This window comes from Meleagris gallopavo, chromosome 4 (assembly GCF_000146605.3).
Source record: "Meleagris gallopavo isolate NT-WF06-2002-E0010 breed Aviagen turkey brand Nicholas breeding stock chromosome 4, Turkey_5.1, whole genome shotgun sequence".
Classification (NCBI taxonomy): domain Eukaryota; kingdom Metazoa; phylum Chordata; class Aves; order Galliformes; family Phasianidae; genus Meleagris; species Meleagris gallopavo.
The window spans coordinates 24,585,766-24,602,610 of record NC_015014.2 but is presented as its reverse complement, the minus strand read 5'-3'; the positions used below and the strand labels follow the sequence as shown (position 1 = coordinate 24,602,610).

General features: G+C 36.6%; 1 protein-coding gene and 1 long non-coding RNA gene across 5 annotated transcripts; one reads left to right on the top strand and one right to left on the bottom strand.

The window, feature by feature from the left end:
* Positions 1-749: 749 nt before the first annotated feature.
* On the top strand, positions 750-16,402 carry NEIL3 (nei like DNA glycosylase 3). Of its 3 annotated transcripts, none has more exons than XM_003205527.4 (10): positions 750-1,167; positions 2,220-2,335; positions 3,351-3,485; positions 4,581-4,794; positions 5,685-5,759; positions 7,888-8,054; positions 11,121-11,290; positions 12,236-12,647; positions 14,798-14,972; positions 15,814-16,402. In XM_003205527.4, the coding sequence occupies exons 1-10, from the start codon at positions 1,051-1,053 to the stop codon at positions 15,988-15,990; spliced, it is 1,758 nt and encodes a 585-aa protein (XP_003205575.2). In that variant the 5' UTR covers positions 750-1,050; the 3' UTR covers positions 15,991-16,402. The 3 variants fall into 3 exon arrangements, with proteins under 3 accessions (XP_003205575.2, XP_010708064.1, XP_019470196.1); XM_010709762.3 differs by lacking the exon at positions 750-1,167 and adding an exon at positions 1,188-1,293; XM_019614651.2 differs by lacking the exon at positions 750-1,167 and adding an exon at positions 1,343-1,511.
* LOC116216548 lies at positions 5,786-15,817 on the bottom strand. 2 transcript variants are annotated; one of them, XR_004159528.1, is made up of 3 exons: positions 15,199-15,817; positions 6,773-8,101; positions 5,786-6,484 (listed from the first exon to the last, which is right to left on the bottom strand). It is a non-coding gene; the product is annotated as an uncharacterized LOC116216548 (long non-coding RNA). The 2 variants fall into 2 exon arrangements; XR_004159527.1 differs by having other exon boundaries at positions 6,430-8,101.
* Positions 16,403-16,845: the final 443 nt, after the last annotated feature.

The window sequence follows — 16,845 nt, the reverse complement described above, 5'->3', positions numbered from 1 at the left end:
TTGTAAACTTCATTTAGTCACATCCCTTAAGGGAACTAGTAGTCATCCTTTCAGGATTTGCACACATTGTAATCAAGGCTTGAGCTTTGATAGAAGACTGTACAAACTGCTTATATAAGAAATAATCACCACAGAGATGTTTGAGTACACCCCATGAGGTGCATGTTAGGAAATGGCATCAAATGCTCTATCTTTGATCCTAAGGTCCTTCAGTATTTTGTTAAACTTGTGGAGTTTATTATATTTATTTTTACCTAAACAGCACCAGGAAAAAGAACATTTTCCGTGTGTACACAGACTTGAACTGGCTGCAAAAGCCTGTTAAATATTGACTCCTTTAAGGGCTGAAATTAATTTCCAGTTGTGCATTAAGTTAGTCCTACAAAAAAATGCACTTGCAAGGCTTTTTAGGGAACAAAAGGAAGACTGCAATCACTAATCAGGCATTAAATTGGAAGAGGGTAGATTTAGACTGGATATTAGGAAGAAACTATTTACTGTGAGGATGGTGAGACACCAGAACAGGTGTCTGTGGATGCCCAGGTGTCTGCCCAGGGAGTCTGTGGATGCCCTGGAAGCGTTCAAGACCAAGCTGTACGGAGGGCTTTCAGCAACTTGTTCTATGGGGGGTGTCCCTGTCTACAGAAGGAGGTTGGAGCGAGATGATCTTAAGGGTCCCTTCCAACCCAAACCATTCTATGACAAGAAGGCATTAGAAATGCATTCCTAAGAACAAAAATGAATAAGATATACCGTGTTTTCTCTGAAGGGTCTCGCAGAACAAAGCCTTTTGCTTAACGTTCATACGGCTTTTGCTCCCAGCCGCGAAAACGGTTCCAGATTCAAACCACACCGCGTGCCGAGGGGGGCGGGGCTGCGAGTGCAAACAATGCTGAGACATGCCCGGCCCTGTCCGCCCCTCGGGGCCTTTTAGGGTTATGCCGGGACATTCATCCCTAGCGTAACCGCCTCCTCCCTCGGCGCTCACCAGGGCGGCCCGGCAGCTCCGCCCCACAGCGAGCGGGAGATTCGAAGGGAAGAGGCGGCGCCATGGTGGAAGGCCCGTGCTGCGTGCTGTTCGCGGAGCGGCTGCGGGCGCGAGTGCGCCGGGGCCAGGCGGTGCGCAGCGCACGGGGCAGCGCTCTGCCGGCTGGGGCTCGCGCTGCGGTGAGGAACCGGGTGGCAGCTCGAATTCTTGGGTGTGCGTGGTGCTGGGTCCTGCTGGGCTGGGGGGGAGCTTTTAGAGACGCTCTCGTTTGCTTCAGACTTTGCTGGGGCTTGTGAATCCTTCCGGTGAGGAAACAGGTTGGGATATAGTCTGGCTCTCATTAGGGGTGTGGTTGGGGCTGTTTGCAACACCTGTTTGTGCTTTGCTGCAAGGGGCTGTGTGTACTTTCATCGTAAGCGTGCTGGGTATCCCCGAGTAGAAGGCTGGGGAGCCCCCCGGCATGTATACATCCCTTTTGGTGTGGATAAGACGGCACGAGAATTTGTGATTAAGGCTCAGAAAGGTAATGCCTAAACAGACTTAAGAAGGAGTGGACTTCTAGATAAATCTGTTTGAATTATGCCATCAACAGGTTAGTCTGTAGCTTTGTATCCCTTAGGACTGAGCTTTTTAAAAGTAAGGAGTTATTTCATAGAGAAATTTCATTCCCTTCAGTGCTTGTTATGCACTGCAGCAGAGGTCACCTCGGGTTGCCTTTATTCATCAAGAACTGGCCATCGCGGGCTGTAAACTATAGCTGAGGCTTTGGCCACTGCTGCAACAGTACTAAGGGCACTCACACTGTGCTATGAGTTCTGAAGTGGCAAGGGTATAACTTGGAATATTTTGAATGTCATGTTCATTTTTCATCCCTGTCACTTCTTACTCTGGTTTGTTTTAAACAAACCTGAGCAGATTAAGTAAAAAGAAAGCTTGCTGTGTAGTATCTTACTCAAATACTCTTATTGGAAGGGATTAATAGTTGATGTAAGGGTGAAATGAGAGTGCTTTCTTATTTCTATAAAGGTGAAGTAAATGATGTTCATGTCATGCAAAAAACAAAAAAAAAAAATTGTTGTTTTTCTACTCAATAACTGCAGAAAGGGACCTTTAGAGCCCCTGAGTCCCCACTCAGAGGGACCTTGATAGGAGAGGAAAATAAGCTGTCAGAAACTTGTGAAGTTCAGTGTTTGTTCATTCTGTTTTAATCTTTTTGTGTGCTCATTTTCAGACTGCCGCAAGTGAGGAGAGAACCTCTAGTCATGATTTCCTTAGTGGACAAGTTTTCAGGGGTGTGGAAACATTGGGAAAGGAATTTTTTATGTATTTTGATCAAAAAGCTTTGAGGTAAGAGATGAAGAAGATGTTTACTATGTGTTTTTAGAGGATCTTTTTGTTCTTGTCCAGAGATTTAGAAAGTTAGTGTTATGGAGAAACTTCTGTACAGACTCATTTTAAATGCTTGAAACTCTCTGTAACTCTATATCAATTTATAATGGAGTCTTTAATCTATAATTGTACTTTCAGTACAGTAGTTAACACAGTATATCAAAAGACTCATCACTCAAAGTTCATTCTAGAGAGTATTACTGATGGTTTAAGAACCCATTCACGTTGTATAGAAGATTTCTAACTGCAGCTTTAAGATGGTCATTTTTTCCTGGCTTTCATAAGACAATGTCTTTGAGGGGGGAAATGCGTTGCTAGTGAACCCTTAGGCAAAAAGTACTTTAAAACAACAAAAAATCACCGTCTTACTACTAGCTATAATTGAATAATAGATCCTAAGTTTAATTAGTGTTTTTTTTCTATTTGTAATTAAAATAAGAATTCTGTTTTACTTGATTTCAGCACATTAAAGGTAATGAAACACAATAGAGTGAAATCTTGTAACTTTCTAAAGCCTTCTAATATAAACATAGCAATGATCATGAAATATTTTTCTCATCATGACTGACTATGACTAACATTTCTTTTAAATAGTGTAGTGAAGCTTGGCTAATGAAATGATCAGCTATGACGATGAATGTAGTCTTAAAAAAGGCACTTTCTTGAAGTTTTAGTGCAATATTTTGGCTTATACTTTTCTTGACTAGTTAATGGCACTTCAGGACTGTAAATAGGTAACAGAAGCAGATGCAGCTGGAATAACTAAACTAACTGAACTGATTTGTAAGAAGAAAGCCTTGGTCACGGGCCTTTGAAAATTAATAAGTAATGTTTCTCTTAGCAACTAGAATTTATGTACATGCTTACTGACTTGGTTAGGTGAGAACAGCTCCTAACTATAAAAACTAGACTAGCAAATGCTTGAGAACATTGTTAAGATAAAATACCCATAAGAATTTTCTTTCTTTCCAAGGATTCACTTTGGTATGAATGGTTCCATGCGCATTAATCCTGACAGAAGTAAAGACAGAAATGGAGCATTACCAGTTTTGGAGATACAACTTATAGAAGATACTATTTGTTTCTTTGAGGTAACAGCAGAGTATAGGTAAGGCAGAAACTAACCAACTTTGAATGACAACAGAAAACAACAGAACAAAAGAGGAAAAAAAAAAAAATAAACACGGCTTGGTTTATAACATTCTTCTAAGGATGAAGTAAAAAAATAAAAAAGACCGTGTTAATTGTTTGGCTGAAAGCCATCATAGATAAAAGAAATAAATCAAAACTTACTAAAACGTTTATTGATATGGAGATCTAATTTTGTCACTTTTTGTATCACAGTTTGTAAGGAGTTAAAGTAGTTCTATACCACAGTCTCATTAGATATTGTTGAGCCTGGGAATGAAACTTGGATTTAATTCAGTCCTTTGATCTGAAAGCTGAAACCTATTCTTGCTAAGAAAGTTATATTTAAAATTTAAGAAGTAATAAGTATCTGTAGCAATTACTGTTTTCAAACTTTTGTGGCCCCAAGGTTATGTTTGTTGGGTTTTTGTGACAGCAATTTGGTTTGGTTTTACTAATTAATGTTATGTAGCTATATTTGTCCTTTAGCACTGTACTTCCTGCTGGTAATAAAATTAATGTAGCAAGCTTAATTTTAAAGCATTTTAAATTGTTGGGTGAAAAGGAACATGTAAATTCAAGTAATATATCTATATCATATGTAAGCTTAATACTATGGAACAGATAGCTTCTACTGAATTTTCTTGCAACTATATGTTCTTCAGTTTGATTGTAGTTAGCCTAAAAAAATCAAGGTTTAAGAAAATATAAATTTCTTGTCACGTTGAAATCTGCTGAAGCCATGTACCTGTATACCTTATGGTTGATGGTCCAAACACATGATTCTTATATTGCAAATAGATTTAACTAGTTCTCAAGCTAATTTGAACTAAATGAGAATGGTTTCTTGCATGTTGGACAGATACTTTTATGTTCTACATATGTATCACTGAACTGTCTCGTAAGGGAGGGGTTTATATAACTTCTGGGCCTCTTCCCCTGAGTGGTATTTTCATGTTTTGTGTTATCTGCAAATAATAACCTGTTACACTTTCATATATTGTTTTTTTTTTTAAGTTGCTAAATTATAAGTAAGATTAAAAAATTATACATCTTGTTGGTTTTTCTTTTCCAGAAATGTAGCAGAGTGTGAGCAGAAAGTGAGAATGATGGAAAGCTTGGATGTCTGCTCTCCAAAGTTTAGCTTCTTAAGAGCAGAAAGTGAGGTTAAGCAGCAGAAAACCCAGATGTTATGTGATGTGTTACTGGATCAAACAGTATTACCTGGAGTTGGAAATATCATAAAAAACGAAGCACTATTTGACAGCGGTCTCCATCCAGCTGCTAAAGTAGGTGGATTGCATCAAGACTGTTTTCAATTATCCCAAAGTATTAGGAGAATAAATATATGTTTATATAAAATTTTGTTATCTTCTAATCTTCCTTTGTTTTATTATCTATCATTAACTAAATTTTAGTTCCATCATTCTGATTGGAAGAACTTGATATAGCTTTCCTTGAAACCTGTTACTGTTCTCCTGTCTCCCAGGTTAGACATTTATTGCACCAAGCCTGTTTTATAGCTTGGAACTTCTTTTCTAGGGAATTAATTTAACTTTAAAGTCCTGACTTTATCCAGCATCATGTTCTGCTGCCTTTAAATTGTCTATAAATAAAACTAAGAATGCCTGGGGTTTCTTTGCTCATGTGCTTTTCTATAGCTAATTCTGTAGAATTAGCGAAGGAAACTGAGATTACATAAAATGCAGAGGAAAGCAAGTGAAAATAGTAGGAATTATTGTTAAACATAATATTTCTGGAAGTTTTTCATAGAATCAGTCTGAACTTTAACCCTAATTAGAACTGTATGATTACATTCATGGATATGATGACTATCCATTTGAAGCGAGTTTTAGGTTCAAGGGGAGTCATCTCTTTATTCCCAGCAGAGTGAATTCTGTTGCCAGCTCATATGATCTCTATAATCAGGAACTCTTAGGTCAATAAAGAAGTAGAACACTGAAGTTTTTACCTAATATTTTGCATGATTGAGGCAAAGTACATTATTTGTTATTTACATAATGAGTTTGTGTGGTGTATAATATGAAAGAGTACTATTTTTTTCCTTGCTAAGAGAATTCATTGAAAGGTGTTTGGAGTGCCTGTGTCTATACAGATATCTTTACTGATGTCAGTTGATATAGCGATATTGTAAAAATTATACTTGCTTTATTTGCAGGTTTGCCAATTAACAGATGAGCATATACGTCACTTAGTGAAAATGACACGTGACTTTACACTGCTTTTTTATAAGGTATGGACAGATTTCTAAGAAACCTCCAAAACTTGATTACAGCATCACAGCTGTATTTCATCAGGGAAAAGAGGAAAAGAAATAAAACAAGTGTTTCAGTGAATAGGAGTCTTGCTTTGCGTTTTATTGCAAATTATCAAGAGATGGAAGAGTGGGGAAATCTAGACTGTAAGAATGTGCAGAACTTTGGCCAAGTTGCAGCAGGAAGAATGACATGGGCCAATTCAGTACAGTTTTGCTGTACATATGAAGTCACTCTGAATGTGTCAGAATTAATATAGGTTAGGCACATACATGTAAGGTGACAGCTCTTCAAACTAGGAGCTACTGCTTGCCCCTGGGAATTTTTATGGGAATTCAATTAATGCAACTTTATGAAACGTGAAATAAGTACATTTATATGAATGAATACATTGTAAATCCTAACATTTCTTCCTAACTGTGACAAATTCTTTGGTTGATAAAGCAAAATAAACTCAAGCTGTTCCCTACTCCCATTCAATAGGATTTAATTTCTTCTCTTGTCAACCTTGTAATTCCTAGTGGCTCTTCCTCTTTGCAAAACAGAATGAACGAACTGGGCCTAATTCTTGTATGTTGCTGCATTCTTGTTTTTCTTTAAGCTGCACGCAGAGGAATGAAAGAGGAATGAAATGCTTGTCTGTTTCTCAAAGTTGTTCATGAAAGACAAGGAGCTAGCGTTGCTAGAAGTTCTTTTTGGTAAGCTAGGAGAAAAAGATTTAACATTTCTAATACATTCTTACAGTGGTAGAGGTTATAAATGAATTACATTTTAGCCTATTTAAATCTCTGCTTTCTGTTAACCTGTCAAAGAGTAGCGATTAATCTAGCTAGATTTGAAATCTTTTCATTATCCAAACTTCATAGGGAAGCCTACCAATAAACAGAGAGCAAGTGGTTCTGCATCAGCATACAATACTAAGGATAGGCATGTCACAACCATTTAGACTAACAATAAACAATTTACATTTTCTGTAGCTCAGTTTACTTACCTTAAATTTTTATAACTAAGCCTTCTAAGTATTCATCAGCTAAGTACTTTTTAAGGATGAACTTGCCCCCAAAGCCTCTTGAAGATAAAAACATAACAAAAACAGATTAATATGTAGTAGTGATGATCATTGTTTATAGAATGTCAGCATACTGTAATTATTATAGTAATCATTCTACACTTTGATTTGTAGTTTAACGCCTTACAGACATAAATATGTGGGACCTAGTTCATATAGTAAAGCTGTTATTTTTGTCTGGTTTTAATAACCAATGGAACAAAACTAATAAAAAATGGACTTCTAAAGGAGAAATTTACAAAAAAAATTGCTTGTGAATATTCATGCAAACACTTTATCAGTAATTCCTTCTGACTGAATTACTGGCTGTATCTCTACTGGGCTCTTCCTGATTTTACTTTTTTTTCCTTCTGTCAGTTTTAACTGGGGTTTGCCTGTGTTGACTTTGCATGAACTGTCTCATGAAATATGCCTGCTTGTCAACTCTTTGGGGTCTCATTAGGTCACTGTGTCCTTTGAGTTTGTTCTGTTCCTACTTTAACATGACTTTCTGCCAGCTCCTGGGGATGGGGATCTTGCCATTGTGCCAACTAGCATTTCACAAGCCAGCCTGTCTGGTGTGATGAGCACTAGGATGAAACTGAGCAACTTTATTGGGCTCAAGCTGACTCTTATTCATTTTCTCTGCTGTGTTGATTGGAGCTCATGAGCTCTCCCAGTGTATTTTTGCAGCTGACAGGTCAAAGAAGACTGCTGTTAAAGTTAGATGGTCCATCTAAATGCAAGAGATCCCTAGCATATGTCTGCTGATGCCATGCTAGTATGTCTTTTTTGTGTATTTCTTTCTTTATTCCAATACTCAGAAAATTTTGCACCATGATATACCAGATTTAATGTCAATTTTTGAAATAAAAGAAGATGAAATACAGGATGTAGCCCTCATGGACATGTCTCTAATGTCTTTGTTTAATCATTAAGCTATTAGTCTACACAGGTATTTTTTTTTTAATTTTAGTTTAGTTTCAGATGAGCTGTAGAAAAGCTACCATAATTTATATAGTATCTGTAACTTGGTTTTTAAACATGTTCTATTTTAGTGCCGCAAAACTGGGTCTCCACTCTACAAACACTACAAAGTATACAGGCGCCAAACCTGCGGTCAGTGCAATGAGAAAATCACTGTGTGTCGTTTAGGAGAGAATAACAGGATGACTTACTTCTGCTCTCGATGTCAAAAGGCTGATCCTCAGCTTGTCAGTGTTAGGTATGATTATATCTTTATAACACTGAAGTACTGGTGTCCTGAAAGTGCTGTTATGGTAACAATAGAAAGCAAATAGAATGGCTGCACGCAAACCAGTATGTGTTTTGTATCTAAGCTCACTTGTACTTATTAAAAACGGCTAAAACCTTTGATTTAGAATACTTGTCTTAAAGATCCCTTCTGCTATAAACTAGCTAATCAAATGTGAAAATCATAAAAACAACAAAAAGTACTCAGAATTATTCACTGCTTTTAGAAAAATTGTTCTCTCTTCTCAGTTAGAAACATAATAGACTTGGATGCTTGCATGTGAGTGAGTTGAATGGCATGAGGAAGGTAAGAATCTGTGTCTCCTTTCTTTTAGGAAGCCCTCAGGAATAACTAAGAATAACTACATCTACATAATTTTGCTCTAGATGTAGAGAGATACTGAGGAAAATCAAGGAAAGTAAATTCAGAATGCAGCAAGTACTGTAGAGCTTCAGACTTTTTTACTATAAGTGTGCCATAGAGACTTTCAGTTGCATATAAATTACGCTAGCAGCAGCCTTCCTTTTATTTCAGAAAAAGCAAAAATGCGTTTGATATCACAGAAGGGCAAAAGGTAAAAGTTTCAAAAGCACATTACTTGCAGATTCTTCCACACCTAAGTTATTCTAGTAAATTTTCATCTGAGGCCTCAGTCTTGCTTTTTTTGTATTGAACTCTGTCAGTCTGATGAAAGACACGATTTCCATTTAAAAAACTTTGTTTTCATTAGTGTGTGTGTGTTTGTGTTTGTGCATGGATATATATGTATAGAGAGAGAAGTTGTTGGTTTTTTTAATAGGATTTACAGAAAAATATAGAAGTTTTACACCAAATTATCTTACTCTGCCACCCTCCCTTCCAACTTTCTTCAAGATTCAGATGGCCAAAGGGATTTTGCTTAAAGCTTAAAAATCACTTCTCAGTGCAGATCAAACATAGAAAATTCCAGCATAGAAGATAAATATTTCACATGCTGATAACATCAATCTCTTGGGTTGTTTGGTTTTTTTTTTTTCTCTGAAAGTTATGAGAAGTACTTTGAAAAACAGTAGAGAGGTGGAAATGTTCCACTGAGTCACACAACCATGAAATTATGCAAGGGGAAGAAATAACTTTTTCTCCGTTCTAGAAGAAGCAGTGTCTTTCTGAAAACAAACAATTAAGCAATTGTATATTTTAGTTAAAATTGTGTTAATAGTAACTCTAGAAACACGAAGGCTGCTCTGGAAGTATTGTCTCTTATTTTCAGCACTGGCAACAGTGAAGTGAAATACAAGCCATGTTCTGACAGCCATACAGATTTTTATAAGAGTGGTATGTGGGCTGTTGTATATCAGTGATGAAAACAGGTAGTTACTGGTACTGACTTTGTTGAAAAATAGTGTTTTGTAGCTGAAAATCTGCTCTATCAAGTAGTGTTACTGTGTTCCTCAGCTCTGTGCAAATTCCTCAGAAATGAATAGGAGGCATGCTTTCAGAATGACCTCCCTGCAAGGCTGTTTCCAGTACTGTCTTCATCTTTATGGTCAGACTGCTACATTATACTGCTCTTTCTGCTACACAGTAACTTTTACCACTTTAATGTGTCCTTATCTCTCAGGTGGCTTTTCTGCAAGTCCAACCTTCTCATGTTTGAAGGTGAACGGGAGCCTATGTAATCAAACTGATGTGCTACAGATCATAAACTGTAGAATTTAACTCAGTGATTCCTGGGTTAAGTCCAGTAGCTTATGTTTTTGCTCAAATGACAAAATAAAGACAGGAGCCATTATAAGCAACTTCATCAAATTCAAGTATACCTTGAATCTTTAAAATACATCTTTTGGATAGTGAAATATGGAAAAATGTTAAGGGGGAGGAGTATTATACTTGTAAAGAAGACATGCTGAATAATTTCAGGCTGATAATGCTCATTTGACTTCTGAGTAGTAGAAATTATTAGATAGTATTAAAAATAGGCATTTTTAAATTACTAGTTAGGCTGTTTTGTTATCTACTCCAATATATTGGGAATGATACTGCAATGTCTACTATAACTCCTCCTTATCATTTTGTGAAAGAGCTGTGGTAGAGATCTCAACTATTGGGGGGGTGGGAGGAGAAGCATTTTAGATACCTAGCCTGTTAAAGAGAGTGATAATTACAGAGTAAGTATAAGTCTAAGGAGTGTCACAACAGTTCACCAATTACGGAGACAAATGTTTGATGACTTAGCAAACGTAGTACCTAAAACTTTGCATGTCATGGAACTGATAGTTTCATTTTGCACGCTAACAATTTTTGAATAGTATGACAAAACTAGTCCTTCATAGCATGCAGTGATTAAAACAGTAACTATGGTCCTAAATAGATGTACCAACATATGAATACAGTAATTTAAACGAAAAATAACTACAGAAAAACTCTATAGAACTATTTGCAATACAGCTTTGTCTTACCAGTTATAACTGAACAAGCACCTACATGTTTAAAAATAAAAAATCAGGAAATGGAGAGACAAAAGAGAGATTTTGTAGCTTTAACATTTTCAATTATGTTGGCTTTTATGACAACAAATTGGCCTAATGGATGCTGTTTACATGAGAGAAAAAAAAAAATTGTTGAAACTTGTTAGATTGTGTGACTTTCTGTAGCAACTTCTGATTAGTTCTTCATTCAGTAATGCATTTATTAGTAAATATTCTGTACAACAGATGGGGAGAAATGTACAGAAGTGATTGTCCTTTCTTGCCAAATTTCTTGCTACTCTATTCGAGAACAGTAGGGAATTTGAGAGAGGCTGTAGCATTGTATTGCAGAGCATCTCTGTTGATTGTTAACCTTTTGTCGGTGTTAGTTTGAATATTTGTATTCCTTGGGAAAGATTTGCCCTTTAGGTAAAGAAGAAAATCAAACTCTTACAGTGACATGCTGTTAGGCAGGTATAGCATGCTGTACTGCTTGTTCTCTAGGTTCTTGCCTCCCTGAACATGGCGATGTAAGGTAATTTGTAGAGGAAACGTCACAAAAGACTAACATCATTCTTCTGTTTCACAGCAAACTGCCAACTAGAAATAGCCTAATTGGCTGGGCATGTGGCAGGGGGTCATGTTCTAATGAACACATAGCTCAGAAATCTGAAGAAGAGTGGACGTGTATGCGCTGCACCCTAATAAACAAGCCTTCTGCTGAAGCTTGTGATGCCTGTTTGACTTCAAGGCCTGAAGGTATTGAAAGGTTGCCTGGAGCCCATACTGGGGAAAGGAGGGTTGTGGTTTTGGTGCAGTTTTTAGAACTATAGAACTGTAGAAATGACTTACTGTGAATTGTATTTATATAACTTTAGCAGACTTAAAGTCAGATTTGGAGGAAATCTTACACAGATGATCATAGAAACTGTCTTGTCTTAAACCCTAGAGGTGTCTTGCCTTCCAGCTTTATTTGCAGGTGGGGATTCTACAGACAATTCTCTGTGGTGATCGTTTATTTTTGCTGGGGCAAAGAGTGAAACAAAATACCATACTTTAAACTCTCATTAAAGTTGTTAGACACTTGCAGGAAATGCCTGGCAGATAAATCAGTGGTGCAGAGAAGTAATTCACATTCCTTCACGTGAACAAAACCAGAAGGGGAGTAGATATTTTGGTACCCTTTCCAAAGCACTGCTGGATTTCTCAGGAGCTAGTTTTTTGTTTTGTTTTGTTTTCCTCTGAGTTCAGATTAAGGAGGATTTTGGACTAAATTTGTTGGTATCTCTTACTGGAGCTTTAAGGCTACTATCTAGACCTCTCAGTGGGCAGAAAGCAGATGTGAATGAGACCTATAAAGACACAAAGATTGCTACCTTCTGTGCAGACTTCTGTATTTAGATATTAAGAAGAGATAAAAGAGGTAGTGGACAGACTTTCCACTGAGACCTGTTTTCTCTCTGAAGGGGAACTTTGTATTCTCCTTCACCTTTTGTAGAAAAGTAATTAAGATGTTCACTGAAGGGATTTACAGCAAGTTATTTGGGTCAAGAGTCTTGTAGGAACAAAAAGGAACATGTATTCCAAGAAACAAAGTTTAGAGTTGTGTGTGGTGTTAGGGGTAAAGCTAATCCTATAATCATTCCATACTTAAACTTTTCTACCTCAAGAACTAATGCTGTACTTATTTCACATTTTGCATAGTGAGTTCTTCATTGAAGACAGAGAAAGTTGAAGATTCCACAGATTTTAACATAAATCTCATTAAATATCCTTGTAATGACTTCAGAAAACCAAGCAGAGAAATAAAGATCAACAGAAAAGCTGCATTTGGAACTACAACTCTTGTCCTAACAGATCTTGGTAATAAAGCAGTATTGAAAGATGATATCCAACTATCTGATGGATGCTCTGAGTATGTTGCTCCGAAAGGCAATCTCAGCCAGAATCAGAATAATGTCTACCACTCAGGAACAGGCATAGACAAGTATTGCTCAACAAATGTAACTTCTGTGGCTTCATCTTCCTGTCAGGAGCCTCTCTCTTTCAAGCCCGCAAAGAAGAAGCAGAAAACTCATCACGTATCCTCTGTTCACCAACATAATGTAATGATTGGGTATGTATTCTAAAATGCAAAATAATAAAACTTGTTTGTAATTACATAAACCATCTTTATTCCTGAATATTAATGGAATATAGTTGTAAAATTCACACAGTGCTGTCTTTGCATTTCTGCTAAAGGTAATTTCATCTTGAGTAATTAAAACTACACTGAGACCTCAAAAGCACTGAAGGATCTAGGCTATTGCTGGAAAAGTCCTGAGTTTGGCATCTAGCCAGTACTGCTGTTATCTGAACAGCTGTTCATAGTTCAGGTATTCCCTTGAATAGAAAAGATTTGCTCAAACAGGTAAACTAGCACAGTTCTATCAAAGGAGTTGTCTGATTGCTGCTTGCCTTTACTATTTGTTTGGAGAAACCTTGAAATCATCATGAAAAATAACAAGTATGTAAACTGAAGTGCTTATCAGACAGGTGATTTTTTTTTTTCTCTACTGTCTTGATTATTAACTTGTTTTCCCTGTGTAAACACAGGGCCTTTAGTCTTTTGCTTTCTTTCATTATTTGCAAAAGAATGTATTCTCAACATGTTTCTTAAATATAACCTAAAGAGAAACAGGTAGATGATGGAAGACTCTTAAAATGTGCTAGCTATCTAAAAATAAATTAGAGGTGCTAGAGATGGACTTACTATTTCACATTAAATGTGTGAATTCTCATACCATAAGGAAAGTAACTGAATTGCTTGTATATTTTAATTGAAAATATTTGTCAGCTAGCAATTTTCAAATTCCTTCCATGATACAAACTTCTGATCAAGTTAACTTAATGAACCTACTGTCACTATTTTCTCTTAACTTCCCTCCCTGCCCTATATGCATTTACTTTAGTGCTCCACCCATCCTGAATTTTAAGTTACACTGCCTGGACAGGCACATCCACTCCCAGTGAAGAGAAATGTGAGAACATGATAGGATTGTTAAGGAAAACTTGAGCAGACATAAACAGCAGTAATGGGAGTGCAAAGTAGATTTCACTGATAGTGGTAAAGTATGCAGGGGGAATGTGAAAGATGTTTGTGATACACTACAGAGTTCTTGGTCCTGTGTCTGTTCTGAAATACAGAAGTTATTTAATACATTGTTGAGGCACCGTTTTGAAACTGGACCTTACTAACAAGTTGGTGCTCTGTGAATAAGTATTCTACTTGCTTTCTCAGTAGAAGACTACACAGGAAAAATGTAGATGGGATGAGAATAACAGAGCAACAAGAATAAATGGGATATCAATAACAATAGCAGGTTGTTATCCAAGGCCACCAACTTACACATTACAGAAAACAAACAAACTTTGAACCACAAAGTACATGAAGTGTAGGAGTTTCATGGGGTTTTGGTTTTGTTTTTTTTTCCTGATGAGGCATAGGGGGAGAATGTTTTAATGAGGTATTGGAATAAAACTTTGCCTACAAGACTATAATCTTCCAGACAAATCTCCTAGCTGAAAACTTTACAAGAATGGAAATAAATAATTGATCTTTTCAGCTTTCTCTGTGGCTTCATCGCTGCTATTCTGCTCTATAAATTGGATTTATAAATATTAGAAATATTTCAAAGAGCATAAATATTCTTCTCCTTGTTACCATTTCTAAATAAAACCTCATGTATTGCATTCACATAATCTGTACCTCAATCAAGAAAGAGAAACTGGACAGCACTGTTTCCTCCCCTTAGTCAGATTACTTCTTGTCAGAATACAAGCGTTACAATCATTTTTTAGTAAAGAGAATAGGAAAATTCTGGGAAGCATACAAATACCTTCAACTTTGACTAATTACTTGGTATTGATCTTCTTCCTACCAAAAGCAGAATATTCTTTTAAAATGTGGGATTTAGGGTGGGCAGTATAACATAAGTAGTATGATTTTTGTTTCGTAGCTGAATTTAGGAATACATTGAAATAGCTTAAAACCAAGGCTAATGCTGGGCAAAGTTGATATGATACCTTCTAGATTTAGTTTATTCACTCCCTGTTATCATTCAGCTTTAAAGGAGCAATAAGCTGCATTAGAGAAGCAGTACTTTGTCATTATATGCAAACATGCACTGAGCATGTTATAACAACAATAGGAGAGAGTTCTTTGACTGATGTGTTGGTAATCCCTTTAACGTTATGCACAAGTCATTTTGTTACCTGTCATTACAGCAAACCTCAAGTTAATTCAGCAGATGATATTCATACACTGAGCACAGGCCCTCCTCATTGCAGTAAACATGGTCACCTCTGCAAACTCAGAATTGTGAGGAAGGATGGAGAAAACAAGGGCAGGATGTTTTATAGCTGTCCTCTACCCTCAGAAACTCAGTGCAACTATTTTCAAGTAAGTATAGGACTTCATAGCCTGAAATGTTTCCCACTTTTTCTTTAATTCAAATCACTTTTTCATGCAGCCACCTTACCCCAATCATCTATAACTGTGCACAAGTGTTTAAAATTATCTCATGCTTTTAATGAATCATATCTGTTCACACTGAATTGAAACTAAGAGCATAATCATGGCTGTAAGCTTATTGTTTCAGTTACTCTTCTTACATCTGAGAACATACCTGCTTGTGCAAATGCTCTTGATCTGCTTCAGCGTAATGTAAGGCAGATGCATAGTAGAATTATTGATTTGGTGGGACTTGTACAGCTCAGTTATCTTCAGCCTCTGGGTGGAAGAAGGAGTGCTGCAAACTTTTTAGATCTGGACATCAGCTATGTCTCTGTCAAGACAAAACCTTGAAAACCTCTGAGGGAACATATCCTGTAGTCTGTCTGGACTGTTGCTTTCATAACTGCACTGCTGTGCAACCCAGCCTTTATGGCTACAACCTGCGGTCTCAGTGTCTCACTGTGTGAATGTACATGACTCGGAAGAGTTTAGGTCACCTACCAACAGAAAGAATATATAAATTTAAGTCAATAATGACTATGATGCCTTAATTTGTAGAAAACTGTCCATTAACATCAGTTAAACTTACAAAGCCTAGTTATAATATTTAACATCAATTAAAGTGTATACAGCGCACTGATCACTGGAGAAATCAGACTATCCTTAGTAGCAAGAATTTCTGTTAAAGCCTTTCTTGTAGATCTACCTCCATTTTTAATTTTAAAATAACGAGCTCAGAGCCAACATATATGATAAAACCATAGCTAAAAATTGTTTCTTTTGACAGTGGGCTGACTTGAATTTTCCATTTTGTCACCATGGCAAGCGATGCGTTATGAAGATGGTGCTGAAGCTTGGTCCCAATAATGGAAGGAACTTTTTTGTGTGCCCCTTAAGAAAGGAAAAACAGTGTGGCTTTTTTCAGTGGGCAGAAAATAAGCCAGTTACACAGTCTACTCCTTGATGTTATAGTTATTTAAGATATCCTAAGAAATAGATAAGTACAACTCTCATTGGTCATTTCTGTTTTGTTGTTACTTCTGTTTTTACTGTTCACTGATTCATCAGTCAAATTGCTCCCATAACTAAGTAAAAACTACAGATTACTCTATCCCAATTTTAAAGAGTTCTATAACATTAAACACTGGATGTATGCTGCATGCTAACTTGCAATATATTGTGACACATTGTTATATTTCCAGTCAAATAATTGAACCGCTTTCTATTTTTTATGTAAGTGTCACTGCACTATCAGCACTGCAGATTTTCAAGATGATATGCATTATGGAATGGATAACTTAATTGGAATTTGTACTTGAAATTGGTAGAGTCTTATAAACAGGTATTTAATGAATAAAATTTACATCCCTCTTCAATATAGCCTCATGCTTTATTTTGTCAGAGCTTGAAAAGAAACAACAGACTGTACATTTTAAATTTCACTATAGCAGAATGTTTGACCTTGCTAGATTTGGAAAACAGACACACACTGCCCCACAGTTAATAACATGACTCTGCAGTTTTCTTAATTATATGTTTTCAATCTGGATCTTAACATTTGATTCTGGTTGCTATTCAATCTTCTTCCCTAATTTATGTTAAATGTGTAATAAAACCATTGCACACCATTCCACTTTGGTGTTAAAACAGAACTGAAAACTTGTAAATGGTTTACCGCTCGATATTGCTTTTCTTTAACTTGATTTTTTTTTTTTGGTTGGAAGGAGTGGCAGGGAAGATTATACTTGAAATTAAAGAAAACTTAATTTCCCTGAGAAATCTGTGGAACTACAGTCCAGTTTAAAGTCTCAATGCCATG

Coding starts and splice junctions, on each gene's coding strand:
- NEIL3 (XM_003205527.4), top strand. CDS start 1,051: ATGGTGGAAGGCCCGTGCTGCGTGCTGTTCGCGGAGCGGCTGCGGGCG. Junction 4,795..5,684: donor GTCTCCATCCAGCTGCTAAA/GTAGGTGGATTG, acceptor CTTTATTTGCAG/GTTTGCCAATTAACAGATGA. Junction 5,760..7,887: donor TTACACTGCTTTTTTATAAG/GTATGGACAGAT, acceptor GTTCTATTTTAG/TGCCGCAAAACTGGGTCTCC.